Source organism: Neovison vison, chromosome 8, assembly GCF_020171115.1.
Source record: "Neovison vison isolate M4711 chromosome 8, ASM_NN_V1, whole genome shotgun sequence".
Taxonomy (NCBI): domain Eukaryota; kingdom Metazoa; phylum Chordata; class Mammalia; order Carnivora; family Mustelidae; genus Neogale; species Neogale vison.
This window is the reverse complement of record NC_058098.1, coordinates 84,158,910-84,181,037: the sequence shown is the minus strand read 5'-3', so window position 1 is coordinate 84,181,037 and position 22,128 is coordinate 84,158,910. Positions and strand designations below refer to the sequence as shown.

The 22,128-nt window shown below is 38.7% G+C and overlaps 1 protein-coding gene across 5 annotated transcripts in view; it reads right to left on the bottom strand.

The window, feature by feature from the left end:
* COMMD1 (copper metabolism domain containing 1) overlaps nucleotides 1–22,128 on the bottom strand; it is a 259,154-nt gene that overhangs the window by 41,629 nt on the left and 195,397 nt on the right. For 3 of the 5 annotated variants that reach the window (XR_006386211.1, XM_044264054.1, XM_044264056.1), the window contains exon 3: nucleotides 149–282. Coding sequence is in view for 4 of the 5 variants with exons in the window: in XM_044264054.1 (XP_044119989.1) it covers nucleotides 175–282 (108 nt within the window). In the remaining variant the exon portion in view is untranslated. Of the gene's footprint in view, nucleotides 1–40; nucleotides 283–22,128 lie in introns of those variants that run through there. The other 2 variants (XM_044264057.1, XM_044264053.1) reach the window with 1 other exon arrangement.

The window sequence follows — 22,128 nt, the reverse complement described above, 5'->3', positions numbered from 1 at the left end:
GAAAGGGAAAGAGAAAGAAATGCCAGAAAGCAAAGACAGATAAGATTTGAATTTGAGGATTTAATACTAATGGAGGAAAAGATTTTTTTAAAAAACAACAAAACAACAACAAAAAAACCCAGGTCACAGGGGGAGGGATCATGAACACCTTTGCTTCAACAACTCCCTCTTCAGCTAGGCTGGCTGCATCAGTGTGCTGATACTTTCTTCTACCTCTGAGAGCTTCTTTAGGAGTTGATTGACCTTGACTTCATCAAATTCCAAACACAGAAATTCAGATTCCTGGAAAACATAAAAGAATGTTTTTATGAGAGTCCCGCAAAATAGCCAAGGCTCTGGACCTGGACTGACCCAGTTCCAAAGGTCCAGGGACCCCTACCTAGCAAGTCTGACTCAGGCTTCAATATCTAAATGATATATTAGCCAGCAAAGAAAATCACACATTTCATTCCCTAAATAAAACTACTTTGATGAGGTGTTTCATAAATGGTAAAGAGGTATACAAATGTCAGGTGTTCTCACAATGAGGCATGTGAGAAACTCTTTTTGTCGGTCATCACATTTGATCCCGTAACAATTTTTAAGGTAAGTACTTAAGTATTGCTATTACATGATGATGACACTAAGTCAGAGAGATTAACCTGTATCACAAAATTAGAAAAAGGCAGAGTCAGACTGTGACTCCCAGCTCCAGCTGACTCCAAAGTCCATCCTCTCTCTGTAGCACCCTAACAATGGAAGGAAGATTTGGACTGGGTCTGTGTTAGCCTGGTAATTGAGCTACCCTGGATTTAGTGGTTATACTAGAAATTTTAACAAGTTGTGACCAAGTTGCTTGGGAAACATCAACCAAATAACTGAAAGATAACCAGATCTTGAAATAGCATCAAACACTTCTGAGGCCTTTCCACTTGCTGCAAGCCAACTCTCCAAGATTTCCATCAGACACATTCCTTTCAAACACTGTTAGGATCAATCAATGCTAGATTAGGTAGATATCAAAGAAAAAGGCCTTTGAAGTGCGGTGACAGAAATTTCATGTACAGTGAACAAGTGACAAAGGCAAACTATATGTATCCAAGAGTGATTATATTCAAGATTCTTAAGAATAATAATCATGTATTTTAAAGCAGTATGAATTCTCAGAGATCATATAATTCAACTACCTTGTTTTTTAGATAATGAAATTGAGGCCCCAGGCATTGTAAATGCCATGCCTACTGTCCCTCTGTTGATGGCAGAGCCACCAAAAGATTCAATGCTCTTTTATATACATTTTCCTCTCTAAATACATGATATTTCCAATCCCTATCCCCAAAGTGGCAGGTAGAAGGAAGACCAATATGCCTTTTCAGTGGGACCAAGTTACTCTGTCATTAGCTGGAAAAACTTTTAGGAGATTTTGGAAAAGTACCCTTGCTGTTGCTAAGTTGCTATGCTGGAGTGTTTACTGATGGCACTGAACATACCACAGGAGAAACAAGTGCAGAGGGATGAAAGGAAGGGCCTCTCAGATGAAAACTTGCCAAAGAGTAGAAAAGGCTTTCCCTGACTACAGAGAACACTTTCCTCAAACATGTATTTGGATAGGAGAGGGGTATAATATGTGAACTTAGAAAATGCCAAGTTTAAAAAAGAAAAGAAAAGAAAGAAAGAAAAACTGCCAGGTTTTCACTTAGTTGAAGCAAAAACCAATTTAAAGAAAAGAAAGAGAGTCCTTGTGTCAACGAGCTGCAGGAGCGATCACCTCCTTTAAGAAAGAAGAACACATTTATGGCAAATCAGATAATTCAGTTAGCTAAATTAAGAACAGGTATCAGATTTGAAAGCCTCAGTATTCTTTATTCAGTTTATCCTAATTTTAAAACATCTTTGAACATTTACCCTTTGAAACAATGATCTAGAGAAAACGATAAGTACAGTCTAACATATATATTTGGGAAATTGGCAGAAAATATGTAAACCATGTTTTACCTCAGTGAAAGTAACAGTAACAAATCACCTGGTTTTCCATTTATATGAAAAAGATTATCAAGGACTTCAATCACAGAGATAGGAATACCTGAGAGTTCATTAATAAAAGCCAGGATCTTGGGGCACCTGGGAGGCTCAGTGGTTTAAAGCCTCTGCCTTCGGGATGAAGAAGCATTTTTCATGCCAATGGGCCTCAAAAGAAGGTGGGGTAGCAATTCTCATATCAGATAAATTAGATTTTAAACTAAAGACTGTAGTCAGAGATACAGAAGGACACTACATAATCCTTAAAGGGACTATCCACCAAAATGATCTAACAATTGTAAATATCTATGCTCCCAATAAGGGAGCAGCCAATTACATAAGAAAACTGGTAATGAAGATAGAGAGTCATACTGATATGAATACACTAATCGTAGGAGAGCTTAACACGCCTCTCTCAGAAATAGATCATCGAAGCAGAAAATCAATAAAGAAACAAGAGCATTGAATGACACATTGGAACAGATGGACCTCATAGATATATACAGAACATTCCACCCTAAAACAACAGGATACTCATTCTTCTCAAGTGCACACGGAACCTTCTCAAGAATAGACCACATACTGGGTCACAAATCAGGACTCAACCAATACCAAAAGACTGAGATTATTCCCTGCATACTCTCAGATCACAATGCTTTGAAACTGGAGCTTAATCACAAGGAAAAGTTCAGAAGGAACTCAAACACCTGGAAGCTAAAGGCCACCTTGCTTAAGAATGCTTGGATCAACCAGGAGATCAAGGAAGAACTGAAACAATTCATGGAAACCAATGAGAATGAAGACACTTCGGTCCAAAACCTATGGGATACAGCAAAGGCATTCCTAAGGGGGAAATACATAGCCATCCAAGCCTCCCTCAAAAAAATTGAAAAATCCAGAACACAGCAGCTTTCTCTACACCTTAAAGAACTGGAGAATCAACAACAAATCAAACCAACTCCACACATAAGAAGGGAAATCATCAAGATTAGAGCTGAGATCAATGAGGTAGAAACCAAAGATATAGTAGAACTATCATTGAAACTAGAAGTTGGTTTTTTGAAAGAATCAATAAGATCGATAAGCCACTGGCCACACTAATCCAAAAGAAAATAGAGAAAGCCCAAATTCATAAAATTAGGAATGAAAAGGGAGAGATCACAACTAACACCAAGGAAATAGAAACAATCATCAGAAGCTTGCATGGAGCACTGGGTGTGGTGAAAAAATAATGAATACTGTTTTTCTGAAAGTAAATAAATTGAAAAAAAAAAAAAAAAGAAGTTACTATCAACAGTTATATGCCAATAAGCTTAGCAACCTTGATGAAATGGATGCATTCCTGGAAAACTATAAACTCCCAAAATTGAACCAGGAAGAAATCGACAACCTGAATAGACTGCTATCTAGTAACGAGATTGAAGCAGTGATCAAAAAACCTCCCAGGGGCACCTGGGTGGCTCAGTGGGTTAAAGCCTCTGCCTTCAGCTCAGGGCATGATCCCAGGGTCCTGGGATCGAGCCCCACATCGGGCTCTCTGCTAGGCAGGGAGCCTGCTTCCCTTCCTCTGTCTCTGCCTCTCTCTCTGCCTCCTTGTGATCGCTCTCTCTCTCTCTCTGTCAAATAAATAAATAAAATCTTTAAAAAAAAAAAAAAAAACCTCCCAAAAAACAAGAGCCTAGGACCTGACAGATTCCCTGGGGAATTCTACCAAACTTTCAAAGAAGAAATAACACCTATTCTCCTGAAGCTGTTTCAAAAAATTGAAGCAGAAGGAAAACTTCCAGACTCTTTCTATGAAGCCAGCATTACCCTGATCCCCAAACCAGGCAAAGACCCTACCAAAAAGGAGAATTTGAGACCAATATCTCTGATGAATATGGATGCTAAGATTCTCAACAAGATCTAGCAAACAGGATCCAACAGCACATTAAAAAGATTATCCACCATGACCAGGTGGGATTCATCCCTGGGCTACAAGGATGGTTCAACATTTGCAAATCAATCAATGTGATAGAATAAATTAATATGAGAAGAGAGAAGAACCACATGGTCCTCTCAATTGATGCAGAAAAAGCATTTGACAAAATCCAGCATCCATTCCTGATTAAAACGCTTCAAAGTATAGGGATAGAGGGAACATTCCTGAACTTCATCAAATCTATCTATGAAAGACCCACAGCAAATATCATCCTCAATGGGAAAAAGCTTGCAGCCTTCCCGTTGAGATCAGGAACAAGACAAGGATGCCCACTTTCACCACTCTTGTTCAACATAGTATTAGAAGTCCTAGCAACAGCAATCAGACAACGAAGAGAAATAAAAGGTATCCAAATTGGCAATGAAGAAGTCGAACTCACTCTCTTCACAGATGACATGATTCTTTATATGGAAAACCCAAAAGACTCCACCCCCAAACTACTAGAACTCATAGAGCAATTCAGCAACGTGGCAGAATACAAAGTCAATGTGCAGAAATCAGTGGCTTTCTTATACACTTATAATGAAAATACAGAAAGGGAAATTAGAGAATTGATTCCATTTACTATAGCACCAAGAACCATAAGATACCTGGGAATAAACCTAACCAAAGAGGTAAAGGATCTGTACTTGAGGAACTACAGAACACTCATGAAGGAAACTGAAGAAGACACAAAAAGATGGAAGACCATTCCATGCTCTTGGATAGGAAGAACAGACATTGCTAAAATGTCTATACTGCCTAGAGCAATCTATACTTTTAATGCCATTCCGATCAAAATTCCACCAGTATTCTTCAAAGAGCTGGAGCAAATAATCCTAAAATTTGTATGGAATCAGAAGAGACCCCGAATCACTAAGGAAATGTTAAAAAACAAAAATAAAACTGGGGGCATCACATTACCTGATTTCAAGCTTTATTACAAAGCTGTGGTCACCAAGACAGATGGTACTGGCATAAAAACAGACACAAAGACCAATGGAACAGAGTAGAGAGCCCAGATATGGACCCTCAACTCTATGGTCAATTAATCTTCGACAAAACAAGAAAAAATATACAGTGGAAAAAAGACAGTCTCTTCAATAAATGGTGCTGGGAAAATTGGACAGCTATATGTAGAAGAATGAAACTCAACCATTCTCTTACACCGTACACAAAGATCAACTCAAAATGGATAAAAGACCTCAACGTGAGACAGGAATCCATCAGAATCCTAGAGGAGAAATAGGCAGTAATCTCTTTGATATCAGCCACAGCAACTTCTTTCAAGATATGTCTCCAAAGGCAAAGGAAACAAAAGCGAAAATAAACTTTTAGGACTTCATCAAAATCAAAAGCTTCTGCACAGCAAAGGAAATAGTCAAGAAAACAAAGAGGCAACCCACGGAATGGGAGAAGATATTTGCAAATGACAGTACAGACAAAAGGCTGATATCCAGGATCTATAATGAACTCCTCAAACTCAACACACACAAAACAGGCAATCATATAAAAAAATGGGCAGAAGATATGAACAGAGACTTCTCCAATGAAGACATACAAATGGCTATCAGACACATGAAAAAATGTTCATCATCACTAGCCCTCAGGGAGATTCAAATTAAAACCACATTGAGATATCACCTTACACCAGTTAGAATGGCCAAAATTAACAAGACAGGAAAAAACATGTGTTGGAGGGGATGTGAAGAAAGGGGAACCCTCTTACACTGTTGGTGGGAATGCAGGTTGGTGCAGCCTCTTTGGAGAACAGTGTGGAGATTCCTCAAGAAATTAAAAATAGAACTTCCCGATGACCCTGCAATTACACTCCTGGGTATTTACCCCAAAGATACAGATGTCGTGAAAAGAAGGGCCATCTGTACCCCAATGTTTATAGCAGCAATGGCCACGGTCGCCAAACTATGGAAAGAACCAAGATGCCCTTCAACAGACGAATGGATAAGGAAGATGTGGTCCATATACACTATGGAGTATTATGCCTCCATCAGAAAGGATGAATACCCAGCTTTTGTAGCAACGTGGACGGGACTGGAAGAGATTATGCTGAGTGAAATAAGTCAAGCAGAGAGAGTCAATTATCATATGGTTTCACTTATTTGTGGAGCATAACAAATAGCATGGAGGACATGGGGAGTTAGAGAGGAGAAGGGAGTTGGGGTAAATTGGAAGGGGAGGTGAATCATGAGAGACTATGGACTCTGAAAAACAATCTGAGGTGTTTGAAGTGGCGGGGGCGTGGGAGGTTGGGGTACCAGGTGGTGGATATTGTGGAGGGCATAGATTGCATGGAGCACTGGGTGTGGTGAAAAATAATGAATACTGTTATGCTGAAAATAAATAAAGTTAATTAAAAAAAAAAAAGCCTCTGCCTTCGGCTCAGGTAATGATCTCAGGGTCCTGGGATCAAGTGCCGCATCAGGCTCTCTGCTCATAGGGGAGCCTGCTTCCCTCTCTCTCTCTGCCTACTTGTGATGTCAAATAAATAAATAAAATCTTAAAAAAAAAAAAAAAGCCAGGATCTTTTCTGACTAGGGATCATTACTTTTTACAGATTTCAGTACTCAAATTATCTTTGCTCAGACCTTTAAGTATCAGTGAAACTGTTTATTTATTTATTTTTAAATATTTATTTATTTGAGAGAGAGAGAGTCGGGGAGGGTGCATAGGGAGAGAGAGAGCCCTAGGCAGACTCTGCACTGAGCACAGAGCCTGACATGGGGCTCAATCTTATGACCCTAAGTTCATTACCTGAGGTAAAACCAAGAGTTGGATGCTTCACTGATTGTGCCACCCAGGTACCCCTGAAGCTGTTTATTTTTAAGGGAAATCAACTATCAGAGAGACTAGCAGGCTAGAAAAACGAGTCCAGAATTAAATTTTCCATCCACTCCCAATGTTCACTCTCTCCCTTTGAAACAATGCACCCTAACAATGATAGAAAGACACATGTAACCATTTATGACTCTTGAAGAAACAGCTTATTTGAAGCTATTAAACAGGGCTAGCTTTACCTAATTATACTATCAAAATATTTTATCAGGTATTCAGGAGCCTTTAAACTGGGGCTTAACACATGGGCTCTATTTTTGCATTTGGCTGGGGAACACTACAGAAAATACATCTAATGCACTTAAAGATATCTATAGGAATGCAGATGATGCTTATCAAGCCAGAGACAAAGTATAAGAACAATTTGAAACATCTGATTTTTTTAAAGTTTTTTTTTTTTTTTTTTAAGTAATTTCTACACCCAAGAGGAAGCTTGAACTCATGACTCCATGATCAAGAGTCACACGCTCTTCCAACTGAGCCAGCCATGCACTCCTGAAACATCTGGGTTTTTTTCCCCCCAAACCATCCACCTGGGTCTGGGCCCAACTGGTTATAATAACAAGAAATGACAAGACTAAACTCCTGGATTTAAGTATCTGAGCCAAGAGTTAGAACGTGTTTTTTGTTTTTGTCTTTTTTTTAAGATTTTATTTTTTTGACATGGAGAGAGAGAGAGACAGCAAGAGGGAGCATAAGCAGGGTGAGTGGCGGGCAGAGGGAGGGAGAAGGAGAAGCAGGCTCCCTGCTGAGCAGAGAACTGGATGCGATGCTGGGGGCTCAATCCCAGGAATCTGGAATCCCAACCTGAGCCGCAGGGAGACGCTTAACTGACTGAGCTACCCAGGTGCCCCGAACCTGCTGCTTTTTAACAGAGTGTAGATACAGCATGTGGTGGAATCAAATCAGTAGATAAATAAGCAAGCACAATCATTAAGAATATGTAGTCTGTGATCATGGGGAATACAGCAGTGTATTAAACTTGGGGTTTAAATATTCCAAATTAGAAAAGAAAGCAAAGGTAAAATACTAAAATATTCTCTCCAAGTGCAAAAGCCAAAAAGGTTATAAAATCTCAAGAGCTCCCAGAGGCCACCATCTCCAAACCAACAGAAAAACCAAAGCTACCCTTAATGACTTCAGAGAAAGATATCTCACAGGTTCCTAAGAAACTCCTTTCCCAGGTAACCACTCTAATATTCTTCAGGAAACTCTTTTTTTTTTTTTTTTTTAAGATTTTACTTATTTATTTGACAGATCACAAGTAGGCAGAGAGAGAGACGGGGAAGCAGGCTCCCTGCTGGGCAGAGAGTCCTATGCAGGGCTCAATCCCAAAACCCTGAGATCATGACTTAGGAGGAAGGCAGAGGCTTAACCCACTGAGCCACCCAGGCGCCCTTCTTCAGGAAACTCTTACTTGCCAAACCTAGATCTTTAGTGCTTTAGCTTAAACTCATTTCCTAGCAGGGTCAGAGAATATAACTAATTATTAGTTTATATAATAATTGAAGGCCGTCATTCAGCAAGCGTTTGGTTTTCTCCATCCACATGCTAAAACTTCCTTGTGTATAATGTCTACTTTAATGATTTTGATATCTAGGCCCATAAGCATGACAAAAATTCTTTGGCAAAACAATACTAGTCACAAAATGCTAAAATAAAATAAAAAGAATGACGACTTATCAACTACTCGAGTGGAACCATTTAGAATAATATTTATCAAAAAAAATAGAGTGGTGCCTGGTGGCACAGTTGGTAGAGCATGTGACTCAATTTTTTTTTTAAAGATATTTTTTATTTATTTGACAGAGAGAGAGAGAGGGAGGTGTCACAAGTAGGCAGAGAGGCAGGCAGAGAGAGAGGGGGAAGCAGGCTCCCCGCTGAGCAGAGAGCCCAATGTGGGGCTCGATCCCAGGACCCTGGGATCATGACCTGAGCCGAAGGCAGAGGCTTTAACCTATTGAGCCACCCAGGTGCCCCGAGCATGTGACTCTTAATCTCAGTTGTGAGCTTAAATCCTGCGTTGAGTGTAAAGTCTACTTAAAATAAAGAGTTTTGTTTTTAAACTTAAAAAATAATAAAAAATTTTAAAAATAGAAGTTCTATATCCAATTTTCTATATTATTATTATTTCCCATGCAAAACTGCCACAAAGCTTTATTCCTCAGTTAACTGGTTGCATTTAGTATTATAACACAACTTTGGCAAGTTCTACATGTTGCAGTTTCTTTAAAAAGTACTAAAGTTAGGTGACAGAAGGTCAGAGTAGGAAAAGGTGACCTAGGATCTCCTAACCAAGGCTAAGCCTAACCTTTAACATGAAGCCTATCCCTCTATTTAGGCTGTCCTTTCATAAACTTAAGTCAATCTCTGACCTGCACCTCTGTCACTCTGTCTTCCATGTTTAACAACCTGACAGAGAAAAAGAACATGCAGCAAAAGTCAAAATTGGCAATGGCTTCTTTAAAAGCAATTATATAATAATTGTTAATATAGATATCTATAATAAAGATACCCATAATTCATGTGGCTTTTTCAGAATTATATTGATACGTCTCCCAATTCTTTTAGTACACCCTGATAGAGCTTTTTTGTAGCAAACAATCTTTCACGTTCCTTCTCAGGGAACCATTTATCCAAAACTAAAATTTTATAGTTCTGTAAAAACTGTGACTGTTCTCCACTTCTCTTTCTTATCCATTTCTCTACCCTTCTCTGCCTTGTGTCATGTCCTATGGGGCTGATCTCTAAGACTATGTCACTTCCTTATTCTTACAGCTGGGTTCTAGCAAGAGGAAAGAGGTCAGGGTATTTATTCCCCAAATCCCAATTCCCGCTCCTCTGATATTTCCCATACGTACTATGTGCAGGTATTGTTTCTTCATTTCCTACTTTACTTTCTGGCTTCAGTCACTGTTTTCAGTATAAACATAAAGATGAGTCTCTTCAGAATGCGGAAATACGTATCACTGAACACAAACTCCAAAGATTAGCAGAGCGAGGATTTTCATCATGCCTAAATTGATAGGAAGGCTGACCTCCAAGTGCTTATTATCCGAAACCAATATCTGGTTTTCTTCTACTATCATTGTACTGAAATTCTGTACAGCAGCACTTTGATATTAAGGAAGAATAACAACAGCAGCAACAACAACCGTGGAAGATCATATTTCATTAAGAATTTGCATCAAGGGGGGGGCGCCTGGGTGGCTCAGTGGGTTAAAGACTCAGGTCATAATCCCAGGGTCCTGGGATCGAGCCCCGCATCGGGCTCTCTGCTCAGCAGGGAGCCTGATTTCCTTCCTCTCTCTCTGCCTGCCTCTCTGCCTACTTGTGACCTCTGTCTGTCAAATAAATTAAAAAAAAAAAAAGAATTTGCATCAAGGATCTTGATTTCAGAAACATGGGCTCATCTCTACAACCTGCTCTTATACCCTATATCTAAAGTAATGGATAGTTTACGCTGCACCTTAAAACAATACTTCAAAAAGCAAAATTTGTGATTCATAATCTCTTTTTAAAGCTTGTAGTTTATAATTTTTTATTTTTAATTTTTACAAAATTTCAAAAGATTTTGTTTTTTATTTATTTGAGAGAGAGTGAGAGAAAGAATGAGAAAGCATGGTGGGAGGAGCTGAAGGAGAGGGACGAGCAGATTCTGGGCTGGGCACAGAGCGTGACGCAGGACCCTGAAATCATGGCCTGAGCTAAAATCAAGAGTCAGATGATTAATTCACTGGGCCACCCAGGCGCCCTATAATCCTTTTTTTTTTTAAAACAAAAATTGTTAGCAATACATATTACAAACAATGGTCCCTACTCAGACCATTTTTGTCCTGAGGAAATCCTCATTTCAAATACAAAAGCTGATGAGTTCTACAGCTACTGTGTAAAGGGCTTGCTAACACAATTTTCAAAATGGAAAAAAAAAAATCACAAAGCAAATCACCCTACTGGGGATGAAAAAAGATGAAAATTAGACTCTTTGTGAGGCTAAGACTGAAATTTAATGACAGAGCAACTAAAAAGAGCACCAGAAACTCAGAGCACCAAAACTCAGTAACGTGTCCATAATACATAATACGCAATGGGACTAAGCTAATGGGACTAAGAAAGGGTCTTCAAGAACCAAGAATCCACTCTAATAAATGAAATGGCACACTGCCTCAGCACATACCAGGTGCTTTCCATGCCAGGGAAGCTTCTAGAGGAAGTGCTTATCCATATTCCCACAATCTCCTAGAAGAGGACAGAGTATTACCAGTGTATTATAGAAGCATTAACCATCACTGGACAATAATTACTGAGTTTTCTGGAGTTGTCATTCAGGTATTTCAAAGGACTTTTGTGAGGACAACCTGACAACTCCCACTAATTCTTATCATATTAAGAAAATATGGGGACGCCTGGGTGGCTCAGTGGGTTAAGCTGTTGCTTTCAGCTCAGGTTATGATCCCAGAGTCCTGGGATCGAGTCCCACATTGGGCTCCTGTCCAGCAGGGAGCCTGCTTCTCTCCCTGCCTCTGCCTGCCATTCTGCCTGCTTGTGCTCACTCTGACAAATAAATAAATAAATAATTTTTTTTTTTTTTTTTAAAAGAAAGAACATGGGAACTTTTTATTAGTTAACTCGCAACTCAAGGGAGAAAAGAGACATGGAGTATAAAGGAAGTTGCAGATTTACCATGGACTGAAGTTACATGTAAGGCACCACTTAACTTCAACTTTCTATACACAGGTTTTCTATAAAGTGACAACACTTTAAAATATAATAATTTCAGGAGTGCCTGGGTGGCACAGGTGGCTAAGTGTCAGACTCGTGATTTCAGCTCGGGTTGTAATCTCAGGGTCATGAGATCGAGCCCCATGTCAGGTTCCACATGGAGTCTGCTTCGCTGTGCTCTTTCGAAAATAAATAAATAGATCTTATATTTCAGATCTTAAACATTCAGAGACCTATTATCTGGGTCTCTGCTACTTTACTTCTTCCTCCTTTTTTTGGTCCATCTTTTAACTATTTCCACAAGATGGAAAAATGAAGTGAAATTTAAACTGGTTAATCTGACTAACTCATAGCAGCTCCATAAAAAGTTCTATAGACAAGGAGATTAGAACTTTTGGGAGGAACTTTAATTGTACCTTCATATGACAACTTTTGAAGATCATACCCATATAGTACAATTTAAGACAGAAAGATCTATTTGCCCAATTTATTTATTTTAAATTGAAGTATGGCTGACATACAGTAATACGCGTTTCAGGTGTATAATACTTTAATTTGACATTTATATACATTAAGAAATGCTCACCATCAAACACCATACAATGTTATTATAGTATCATTGACTATATTCCCTATGCAGTACTTTACATCCCATGACTGACTGACTTTATAGCTTTAAGTCTGTACCTCCTAATTCCCTTCACTTATTTTGCCTATCCCCATCATCCCAGCAAACACCAGTTTGTTCTCTATATTTATGACTGTTTCTGCTTTTTTTCAGATTCCACATATATTGAAATCATACAGTATTTGTTTTCTTTGACTTAATTTAGCATAATACTCTCTATATGTTGATCCACATTATCACAAATGGCAAATGGCAAGATTTCATTCTTTTTTATGGATGAGTAATATTTGATGTATATATATCAGGTGTCCGTCATCTTCTTTATCCATTCATCTATCTATAGATACTTAGGTTGCTTACAATCTTGGCTTATTGCAAATAATCCTGCAATAAACATAGGAGTGCATAGATCTTTATGATTTAGTGTTTTCATTTTCTTTTGGTAAATATCCAGAAGTGGAAATACTGGGTCATATAGTATCATTAAATTATTTTTAATTTCTTCAGGAAGCTCCATACTGTTTTCCATAGTGGTTATACCAATTTACATTCCCATCAACAGTGTACATGGGTTCCTCTTTCTCCAGATCCTTGCCAACACTTATTTCTTTTTAATTTTATTTGTTTGTTTATTTAAAAAAAATTTTTTTAGAGTTTACATATTTATTTGAGAGAAAGAGAGAGAGAGAGAGAGAGAGAGACAACATGAGAGGAGAGAGGTCAGCGGAGAAGCTGACTCCCTGCCGAGCAGAGAGCCTGACGCGGGACTCAATCCCGGGACTCCAGGATCATGACCTGAGCTGAAGTTAACCAACTGAGCCACCGAGGCACCCCTGTTTGTTTATTTTAAAGGAGGCTCCATGCCCAATGTGGGGGCCTAACTCATGACCCTGAGATTAAGAGTCCCATGCTCTACGAAGACAGCCAGGTGCCCCTCTTGCCTTTTTTATTTTAGCCATTCTGACAGGTGTGAAATGATAGCTCATTGTGGTTCTGATTTGCATTTTCCTGATGACTAGTGATGTTGAGTGTCTTTTCATGCGTCTGTTGGCCATCTGTATGTCTTCTTTGAAAAATGTCTATTCACCTCAGAAAGATCCAGATATGTCCCTTCCTTTAGTAGGACAACTGTTCTCAGCCCAGATAATGTCTTTAGAACATAAACACTCTCAAGGAGAGGTAATACAAAAAGTCATTAACACCTCTCTATTACTTAAATCATAAGGTTTATTTTCTTCCAGGAAGAATGAATCCAAGTAGCCTGCCTTTAAACTCAGGATGCCTGGCATTTCAGAGGGGGGTGGGGTGGGGTGTATATAGGTAGGACACAAAACACAAAAGAACTAGGAAAATACCAAAGGCAAACCCTTCTCTTTACTCAGTAACCCACATCAGATACTTAGATCCATAGATGTGGTATCTTAAACTACTCAGGTCCCTGACCCATATTCTCTAATGTCTTTCTAATCGTTTGATCACCAAGGTTGCTAAGCACCAAGAAAACCTAGGGAATTTTATAAAGGGGGCATTAGTAAGGTAATCCTTAATGAACCAAAGTTGAATTCATACACACATAAACACATACACATCCTTCTGCTGCTTTGCTTTCTCTTTTATCTACAGGCTCAGGGCCTGTGAACCAACAAGGCAATGAGATTCTAAGAACACTGTCCATTCAAAGTTATTTGAATTTCTAAAAAGACCAAAAGTGTCAAGAACAGGACCCCGCAATTCTTTTGTTTTAAGATTTCTTAGCTGGAAAAAGTCTAGAGCCATGCTTTAGGAGGAAACTATACATGCCTGTCCCGCCAATATGTTGTCAAAGGGAACATGTATTTCGGCCCAAACAACCCTGACTTGTTTCTGGAAGGGAGAAAATAGTCTGACCTTGCAAGAATGAGTGGTTCTGTCCTTGGCTGAATTATGTACTGCTAACCCAGGACTATCACTATTCTTTTTCCTTTAGAGATTTCAAAGCAGCCTGACATATTCTGCTTCCCATTACAGGTCAGTAGATATAATGAAAGATAATAGTACCATTGATCTCCATTTTACCACTAGAAAAAAACAAGAAACCTGGAGACTAGCGCCAGACTAGGCCAGAATTCCTATCTCTTTGATTCAATCCACTGCTCGCTAATACCCACAACTGACTCTGAATTCAGACATTTTCAAGGCCAACTACTGTATATTTAACAGAGTAGAATGGGAAATAATTAAAGATATATGGTTTGGGGGGCACCTGAGTGGCTCAGTGGGTAAAAGCCTCTGCCTTCTGCCCAGGTCATGATCTCAGGGTCCTGGGATCGAGCCCCGCATCGGGCTCTCTGCTCAGCACGAAGCCTGCTTCCTCCTCTCTCTCTCTCTGTCTGCCTCTCCGCCTACTTGTGTTCTCTGTCTGTCAAATAAATAAATAAAATCTTAAAAAAAAAAAGATATATGATTTTGTACTGATTTACATAAGCACCAGGACTTAAGCATTTACAAAGACTATTTTTAGAGCATACAACAAAAGGAAATAAAATGAAACTGAGTTATATAAACACTAAAAGCTCAATACAATGAGATCATTGGCTGATTTCTACCTTTTTCAAAACATTGTGTTCCAGTTCACTTTATAACTTTTTTTATATTTGGCAGGATTTAATGTTTAGTTTTTAAGATTTTCTGTATTTTGAAAAACTTTCGGTGAAAAAAATATTTGGATAAAAAGACTATTTTTAGGTGCTCTGGTTTGACATGCAAGAAGTCATACTGGCTTTTGGCTAAGTAGAACTAGTTCCCAAGTGACAATGGACAAAGAACCCGAGGAACAACTGGTAAACAAGTGAAAATGCAAATCATACTGAAGCATAAAGAAATTTCACATAAGGGCCGCCTGGTTGGCTCAGTGGGTTAAGCCTCTGCCTTTGGCTCAGGTCATGATCTCAGGGTCCTGGGATTGAGCCCCACACAGGGCTCTCTGCTCGGCAGGGAGCCTGTTTCCCTCTCTTTCTGCCTACTTGTGATTTCTCTCTCTGTCAAATAAATAAATAATATCTTTAAAAAAAAAAAAAGAAATTTCACTTAAATCTTAGAGAAAACAAATTGACAAAACTTTTAACACATGAGAAAGAAAGTGTTGCTAATATTAATTTGAAGTTCGAACTGGGGCTCCCTCATCATTCCTAATGAGATACATTCCAGAGCAAACTCGTCTGCAAACAACTCTGACAAACTGAAATATATTTACATGAAAGGAATAAAAAAGATTAAAAACAAAACAAAACTCAACCCGAGCTTCTTGTTTAGGTAATACCATTAGGCAGGCAGAAACAAAGTATGTAATGGCACTTGTTTTTTAAGGGGTTCTTGATAATCTACAGATTAAGATGGAGGAAACACCTTAATATACCTACCCATTAAAAAGACCAGAGTACAGCAATGAATGACAAACTCTTGGGCAAGGGAGGAAGACAGAAGTAAAACTAATCAAACCCATTCTGGGACTGCGGATTTTCTCCAGCCAGAGGCATCATCAACTTGCTCTGCCAACAGCACCATTTATCTATGTCCTAGCTGCCTCAATGTGGTTTCTTTTAAGTCATTCATGACAGCACAATTATACAGAAATAGGCATAGTTAAAAAGTAAGCATCTCCCTTTACTCTTCTCTTGAGAAAGCAAAGAAAACTATGTAAAGAGGGTAAAGGATGAAATGACTAAGGGTAGGAGAGCTTTCAGATTCAGAAAATGCTGATTTGGGGAGAAAAAGTTTTGGAAACAATTTTTTATTTTTTATTTTTGTCAAGTTTGTGGGGAAAGGTAATTAATTTTGTTGGGTTTCCAACAAACTCCAAATACAGTTACATTCTAAGGCTTTGGGGGTTGGGACTTTAATATGAATTGGCAGGGGACACAATTCAGCCCATAATAATCACAACAGCTTGGAAGGTCGCATTTACCAAGCATTATGTGTTTTTGGTTGATGATAATGATGATGATCTCACACATAATTCTAGGCTTGCTGTTCTTATTATACAGAAAGAAATTTACAATATTCCAGAAACACACACACATACATGCACACACGCTATCTGCTGATTACTCAGGTCTGCCAGCCTAGTTTGGCAGAAGCCTCATCTGGCTTCATCCTCACTGAACTCAATTTTGAAATGTGATTTAATCTGTGGGGGCTGACAGGATAAAAGCTGCCAGGAAGGGGATTGGAAAATGGTACAAAAGAAATCTTTGCTAATCCTCATTCCCAGATCCTATGAAATAGTTTGCCTGCCATGCTGTGTCCCAAAGTCCAGGCCTGAAGACTGACTCAGAATCTGGCACACCATTCCGTGAGAGAATATGGGGATGAGAGAAGAAGAAAGGATTTGCAGTCAGTGCATGAAGTTAGTCACTAGCCTTTTTAGCTCAAATAATTTACTGCAAACTTCTGAAGTGGCAGGAAGAGAGGAGATTGCATCTTTATTACCTAGGGTTGCATTCTGACATCACTTAGGTTGCTGGGGCCTTTGTTCATATACAACAATCATCCCTCACACTAACACAGTGCTTTACAGTTTAGAAAGCCCTTTTGTATGAATGACCTCATCTGATCCTTAGAGCAGTCCTATTAACTAGGAAGAAACCAAGCCAGAGTTAAGGTACGTGGAAGAACTATGGAAGTGAAGACAGATCTTATCTATCTGATCCAGATCTTTTCAGCTATATCCAGCAAGAGACTTCATCAGGTGATGCAATGGATTTTATGGGCTTTGATATACTTCTGGTCCAATTTGTGGAGGAAAAGAAAGAAAGGCCTCATTTTCTTAAAATTGCCCAGAGTTCTAAAAACTAGAGATTGGAGTTCAGTCCTCTGCAAAAGACAGAACAGGCAGTCAGGTCCTAACTGGCATAGAAATAGATTTTCTTACTTGGTCACCATTTATTCAGTAGACTCTGGAAACAGTAGAGGAAATAGAAAAGTTTGAGGAGATTGAGAGGATCACCTCTGGACTCTGGGGAAAAACGAAATGCCAAAAAGTGAAATGCCACAACTGAAAAGAAATTAGCCTGGAAGACAGGAGTAGGGGAAATTTCAAGAAAAGTACAACAAATCTGAAAACATTAGCAAATTCAGGGGGTTACAGAAATTACACTAATGATAATAGCAATGATAACTATCAGTGACTAACATATATTGAACATATACAAAATGTCATGCACTGCATACTAAGTGCTTAACACGCATCATTTCATGTTGGTAAGGATAATTTTATCCCATTTTACAGATGAGGAAAGTAAGGAAAGATGAAAAACTTGTTTACGGCAGCCACATGAGTAGTAAGTGGCAGAGCCGGTTTTAAACCCAGGTCTGTCTGGCTTCAGAGTCTGAGCACTTAACCATTTTGCAATCCTGACTCACATTTGTATATAGGATAAACACCATCATTAATAGTCACTAAGTACCTGCATGTGAAGGTTATTCTAGGATTCAGTTAACTTTAATAAAGACTCAAAGGAAACCTGAGTGTTGACTGCATGATAACCTAAAATCAATCTAAAATGGCCTGTAAAAACATCTGGATAGACAATGTGCACATCCTAGCCACCATGGAAGATTTCTAGTGTTTTATAAGTGTAATGGGATGGCAGCATAGTTGAATTTTATATGCATGAGATCTGGGCAGAGAATCATATTACAAAGAGACTAAGTTTTTATTCTGAGGCAAGATGACCTTTTATTCCCCCTCTTTCTGTGAGGAGAAGGTTGTGGGAGGGGAGGGCATTCAGTTTTACATACAGCTACACCTCCCCATCAACAGGAAAGGCAGAAGCAATGTTTACCTTAGTCAACTGACTAATACGTGGAACTTTTTTTTTTTTTTAAAGATTTTATTTATTTATTTGACAGAGAGAAATCACAAATAGATGAAGAGGCAGGCAGAGAGAGAGAGAGAAGCAGGCTCCCCGCTGAGCAGAGAGCCCGATGCGCGACTCGATCCCAGGGCCCTGAGATCATGACCTAAGCCGAAGGCAGCAGCTTAACCCACTGAGCCACCCAGGCGCCCTGGAACTTTTTTTTTTAAAGTGGGCTCCATGCTGGGCAATGCAGGTCTTGAACTCAGGATCCTGAGATCAAGACCTGAGCTGAGATCAAGTAGGTTGCTTTACTGACGGAGCCACCCAGACGCCCCTGTGTGAACTTCTTAAGATTGCTCCCAAATCATAGTAGGAACAAAATACCTGTTTAAACTTGATGTTCTTTCCATCTATAATCAGAAGGAATTCTCCTTTCTGCCTTGCTAACCCAAGAACACCATATTATTCATCTTGAAAAAAAAGTCACGCCAACATACATAGATTATGGAATGCAAAAAGATAAATATGATCATTTCATGTTGTATACCTGAAACATGTCAATTATATCTTACGTTTTTAAAAAAAGAGTGAAAAAAATGTAAGTATATCCAATTATGAATTCAAATTTTTAACATCCTTCATATTTGGCCTATAGCTATTCTCTGGCCAAGCCAAGAGTAACTAGGACTGGGTGGTGTGAAGGTTAAGAGAGCCCTTGATAAAATGCCCAAAATAGCATAGTTCACTCATGCATAATCAAGGCTTGATGATTATCACCTAAAACAGAAAGATAGTGTAGGCAGCATATACACTGTTATAAATAAAAATAAACAAACATAAATGATTTGTAAAAGCAAATAATGCTTACTCTACTTTGCAGTCTATCCTTTCATTAGAGAGAACATATTTGCCACTCTATCTAAGATTATATCTAAACAAAACAGAAATATGAACTATCAGAAAGAGGTCAAAAGAAATTGTACAAAAATATTAGTTAAAAGCAAATAACTACCTGTACCCCTGAAACAAATAATACATTATATGTTAATTTTAAAAAAAAAGAGCAATAACTATTTTGAAGAAAAGTAAGGTATGTCCCCAATGGAAGTATAAGAAAAACATTTGACAGTATGACATATATTTCCTCAATGAAATAACAGTCCACGTTTATTTCCTCAACTTGGTTTGCCAAGTTTTTGGCCAACAAAGGAAACATGAATAGAGAAGAATATGGTACCTAAACGCTGGCTGTGATGCCTTCATTGGGATTCCTGGTTTCTGAAGCATTTTAGCTTCGTTTGTAAAATGTAAGGTGATGTAGAAATGCTGGGGTTTTAAGCAACAGTCAAGAAAGAATTCCTGAGATGTCTTCAGTACAAAGAGGTGGTTTTGTTAAAGCATGGGGACAGGACCTACAGGCAGAAAGAGCTATACTAGGCTTGTGATGGATGACTGATTATATGCTTTCAAGTTGGGAGGAGGCTAGGTACAGCATAAGTCCCTAAGGAATTTTGAAGGCAAGGTTTCCAGGACCTTGAAGGGGCTAGATGTTGTTAGGAAAAGATCATTTATTACTGTATAGAAATCCTCAGTCATGAGACCTTTCAGATGTCTATCAGTGGACTATACGCTTGAAGGCTGGTTGCTAACATGTATCTTGGGGGGTAGAGATAAAGGAGTTTCCAAAGGAATTTTTAATATGTTAAAGAAGACTTACAGGATCCTGGAGGTTGGGATAATGTTAAGCTAAGATTGCCTTTTGCCTCGAGCAATACGATCAACATGGAGGCAGCTGAGCTCCCAGAGGATGGTCACTCTACTTATTTTAAGGACTTGTCGTCAATGGGCTGTAGGCAGTAAGGAAACTTAATTTTTTCTTTTGTCTTTATTTCCCGTATCAAAAGGCATTTCAAGTGTACACAAATTTGGCAAAAATATGACTCTCTTACACTCCTTTCCCAAATTCACCATTTGTTCAACTTGCCACATTCACTTTGTCATTCTGTCTCTCTCACAAGGATGTAGAGGATGTTAAAGTAGAGGATGCCAGCTCTTTCATTCCTAAAACTTTAGTGCATACTTCTTAAAGATAAGGGCATTTTCAGGGCACCTAGGTAGCTTAATCAGTTAAGGGTCTGACTTGGTTTTGGTTCAGGTCATGATCTCAGGGTCAGATCCAGCACCACATGGGGGCTCTGTGCTCAGTGTGTAGTCTGCCTGAGATTCTCTCCTTCCCTACCTCCCTTTCTGTCCCTCCCCCAGTTCATGCTGGCTCTCCCCAAAATAAATAAGTAAATAAAATAAAATCTTTAAAAAAAAATCACAAGGGCATTTTCTTACATAACCATGGTTATATGATAATGATAAATGGCTACTATCTTTTAGCAAATGCCCCAATGGTGCCCTTTATAAAGTTGGGTTTTTTTCCCCTCTTCCCAAATTAAATTCACAATCACACACTGACTATATTTAGATGTCATGCATCTTTAGTCTCCTTTAAGCTGGAATAACTTCTCAGTCAGCCTTTCTTGTGTTTCTTGATGCTGGCATTTTTGAAAAGTATAAGCTATTTTACAGAAGGTCAATTTGGGTTTGTCTGATGTTTCCTCATGATGAGATTCCATGTATGAGGGAATGTCAATCTACTTACTAAGAACCTACCCCCAACAATTAGTGGACATGGTCTTTGAAGTCATACAAACTTAAATGCAAATGTAAATCAATAACCACTTTCTAGCTGTGTGGCTGGCTAGTTTAAAGCTTTCTATTCTGTAAAATAGTGATTTTAACGGATTTAAACAGTAAGACTGTTGTGAAGATTTTTAATGAGATAATGCATCTAAAGCAATTTAACACAGTTTAGGGGTGGGTGTAGAACTATCTTATACCTCTCTTGATTTTACCACATTATCTTACACCTAGCAACAATGAAATAAAATTGATTAAGCAGCATCTCTATTTACTTTCTCAAAGAGAAACAGTACTATACTCTGACATACATTCTGTCTATAGTAATCTAGTCTGGCTAAGGTACTTCAGTGCCAGCCTAAAACTGGCAGCAGCATCTCAGCTGTTTGGATGCTCCTAGAGGCTGCCTCCAGATATCTTGCTGCTGCCTGTCCTAGCCCAGGGAGTACACAAGCACTGGCTAGGGGAAGAACACCAGAAGTACTACACAGAGCATGTTCCTTCCTGCCGAGACCAGGACGCGGGCCAGTGGAGTGGAGTGGAAGAGTATGACAAAGGCACTGAACATGAAGACTCCAGGGCAGGGCTGCCAAGAACATGAACTAGTTTAGGGGACTGATAAGGAGTACTCTGACTAAAATCTGAGTCAGGAGCAAACTCTGTCCTTCCTGTCAATCCAAAGAAAGAAGAGGGAATACCCAAATCAAGCAATTTTCTTAAAGTCAAATTGAGAGTTTATTTTAATATTCAGCAACAACACTGAAAAAAATGAGGAGGTCCACAATTCATTTCCATAAATCCCTTGCCCCTTTGGAGGGACAAGGGAGCTGGTGTGTACAGCATTTTCAATCTACTGTTTTAGTATGATAATCTCATCCTCCATACCTTCTCTTAGAAAACACCAATAAAATTATTCTATTTATGCTAATTCAGTACTGTATGTCACAGGTTAAAACAAAACAAAACCAAAAAGGATTATAACAACTGCACCAATTCTAAGTATAGAAGTACTAACTCACTTTGGAGATTTGGAATCTAATTTAACTTGGGTTTTTCTATGTTATTAACTCCACTGTTCCAGCATTTTTCTGTTTTACCCCTTTCCACCAATTAGAACTTCAAATGAAAGTCAAATAATCCCTAAGGGTAAAGAAAATAAAATGAAACAAACAAGAAAATTCCCGTGTCCCACATTTCAAACTGTGAGAAGAGGCCTCCAACAAGGCAAATAGAAAATTATACTCTCATCACTGTGCTGAATGAGAGTTTGCATCTATACTCTGACAAAGAGAAAAGAAAATTCTAATGCAAAGCCTTTATTTTATCTTCATTAATGAAAAGTAAAAATTCTATAATGTGAGCATTAAGAAAGAACTTCCAATAATTCTGTCATTTATAGGACAGAGACCCCGAGTCTCAGTCAGCCTTCAAGAAATACTTAG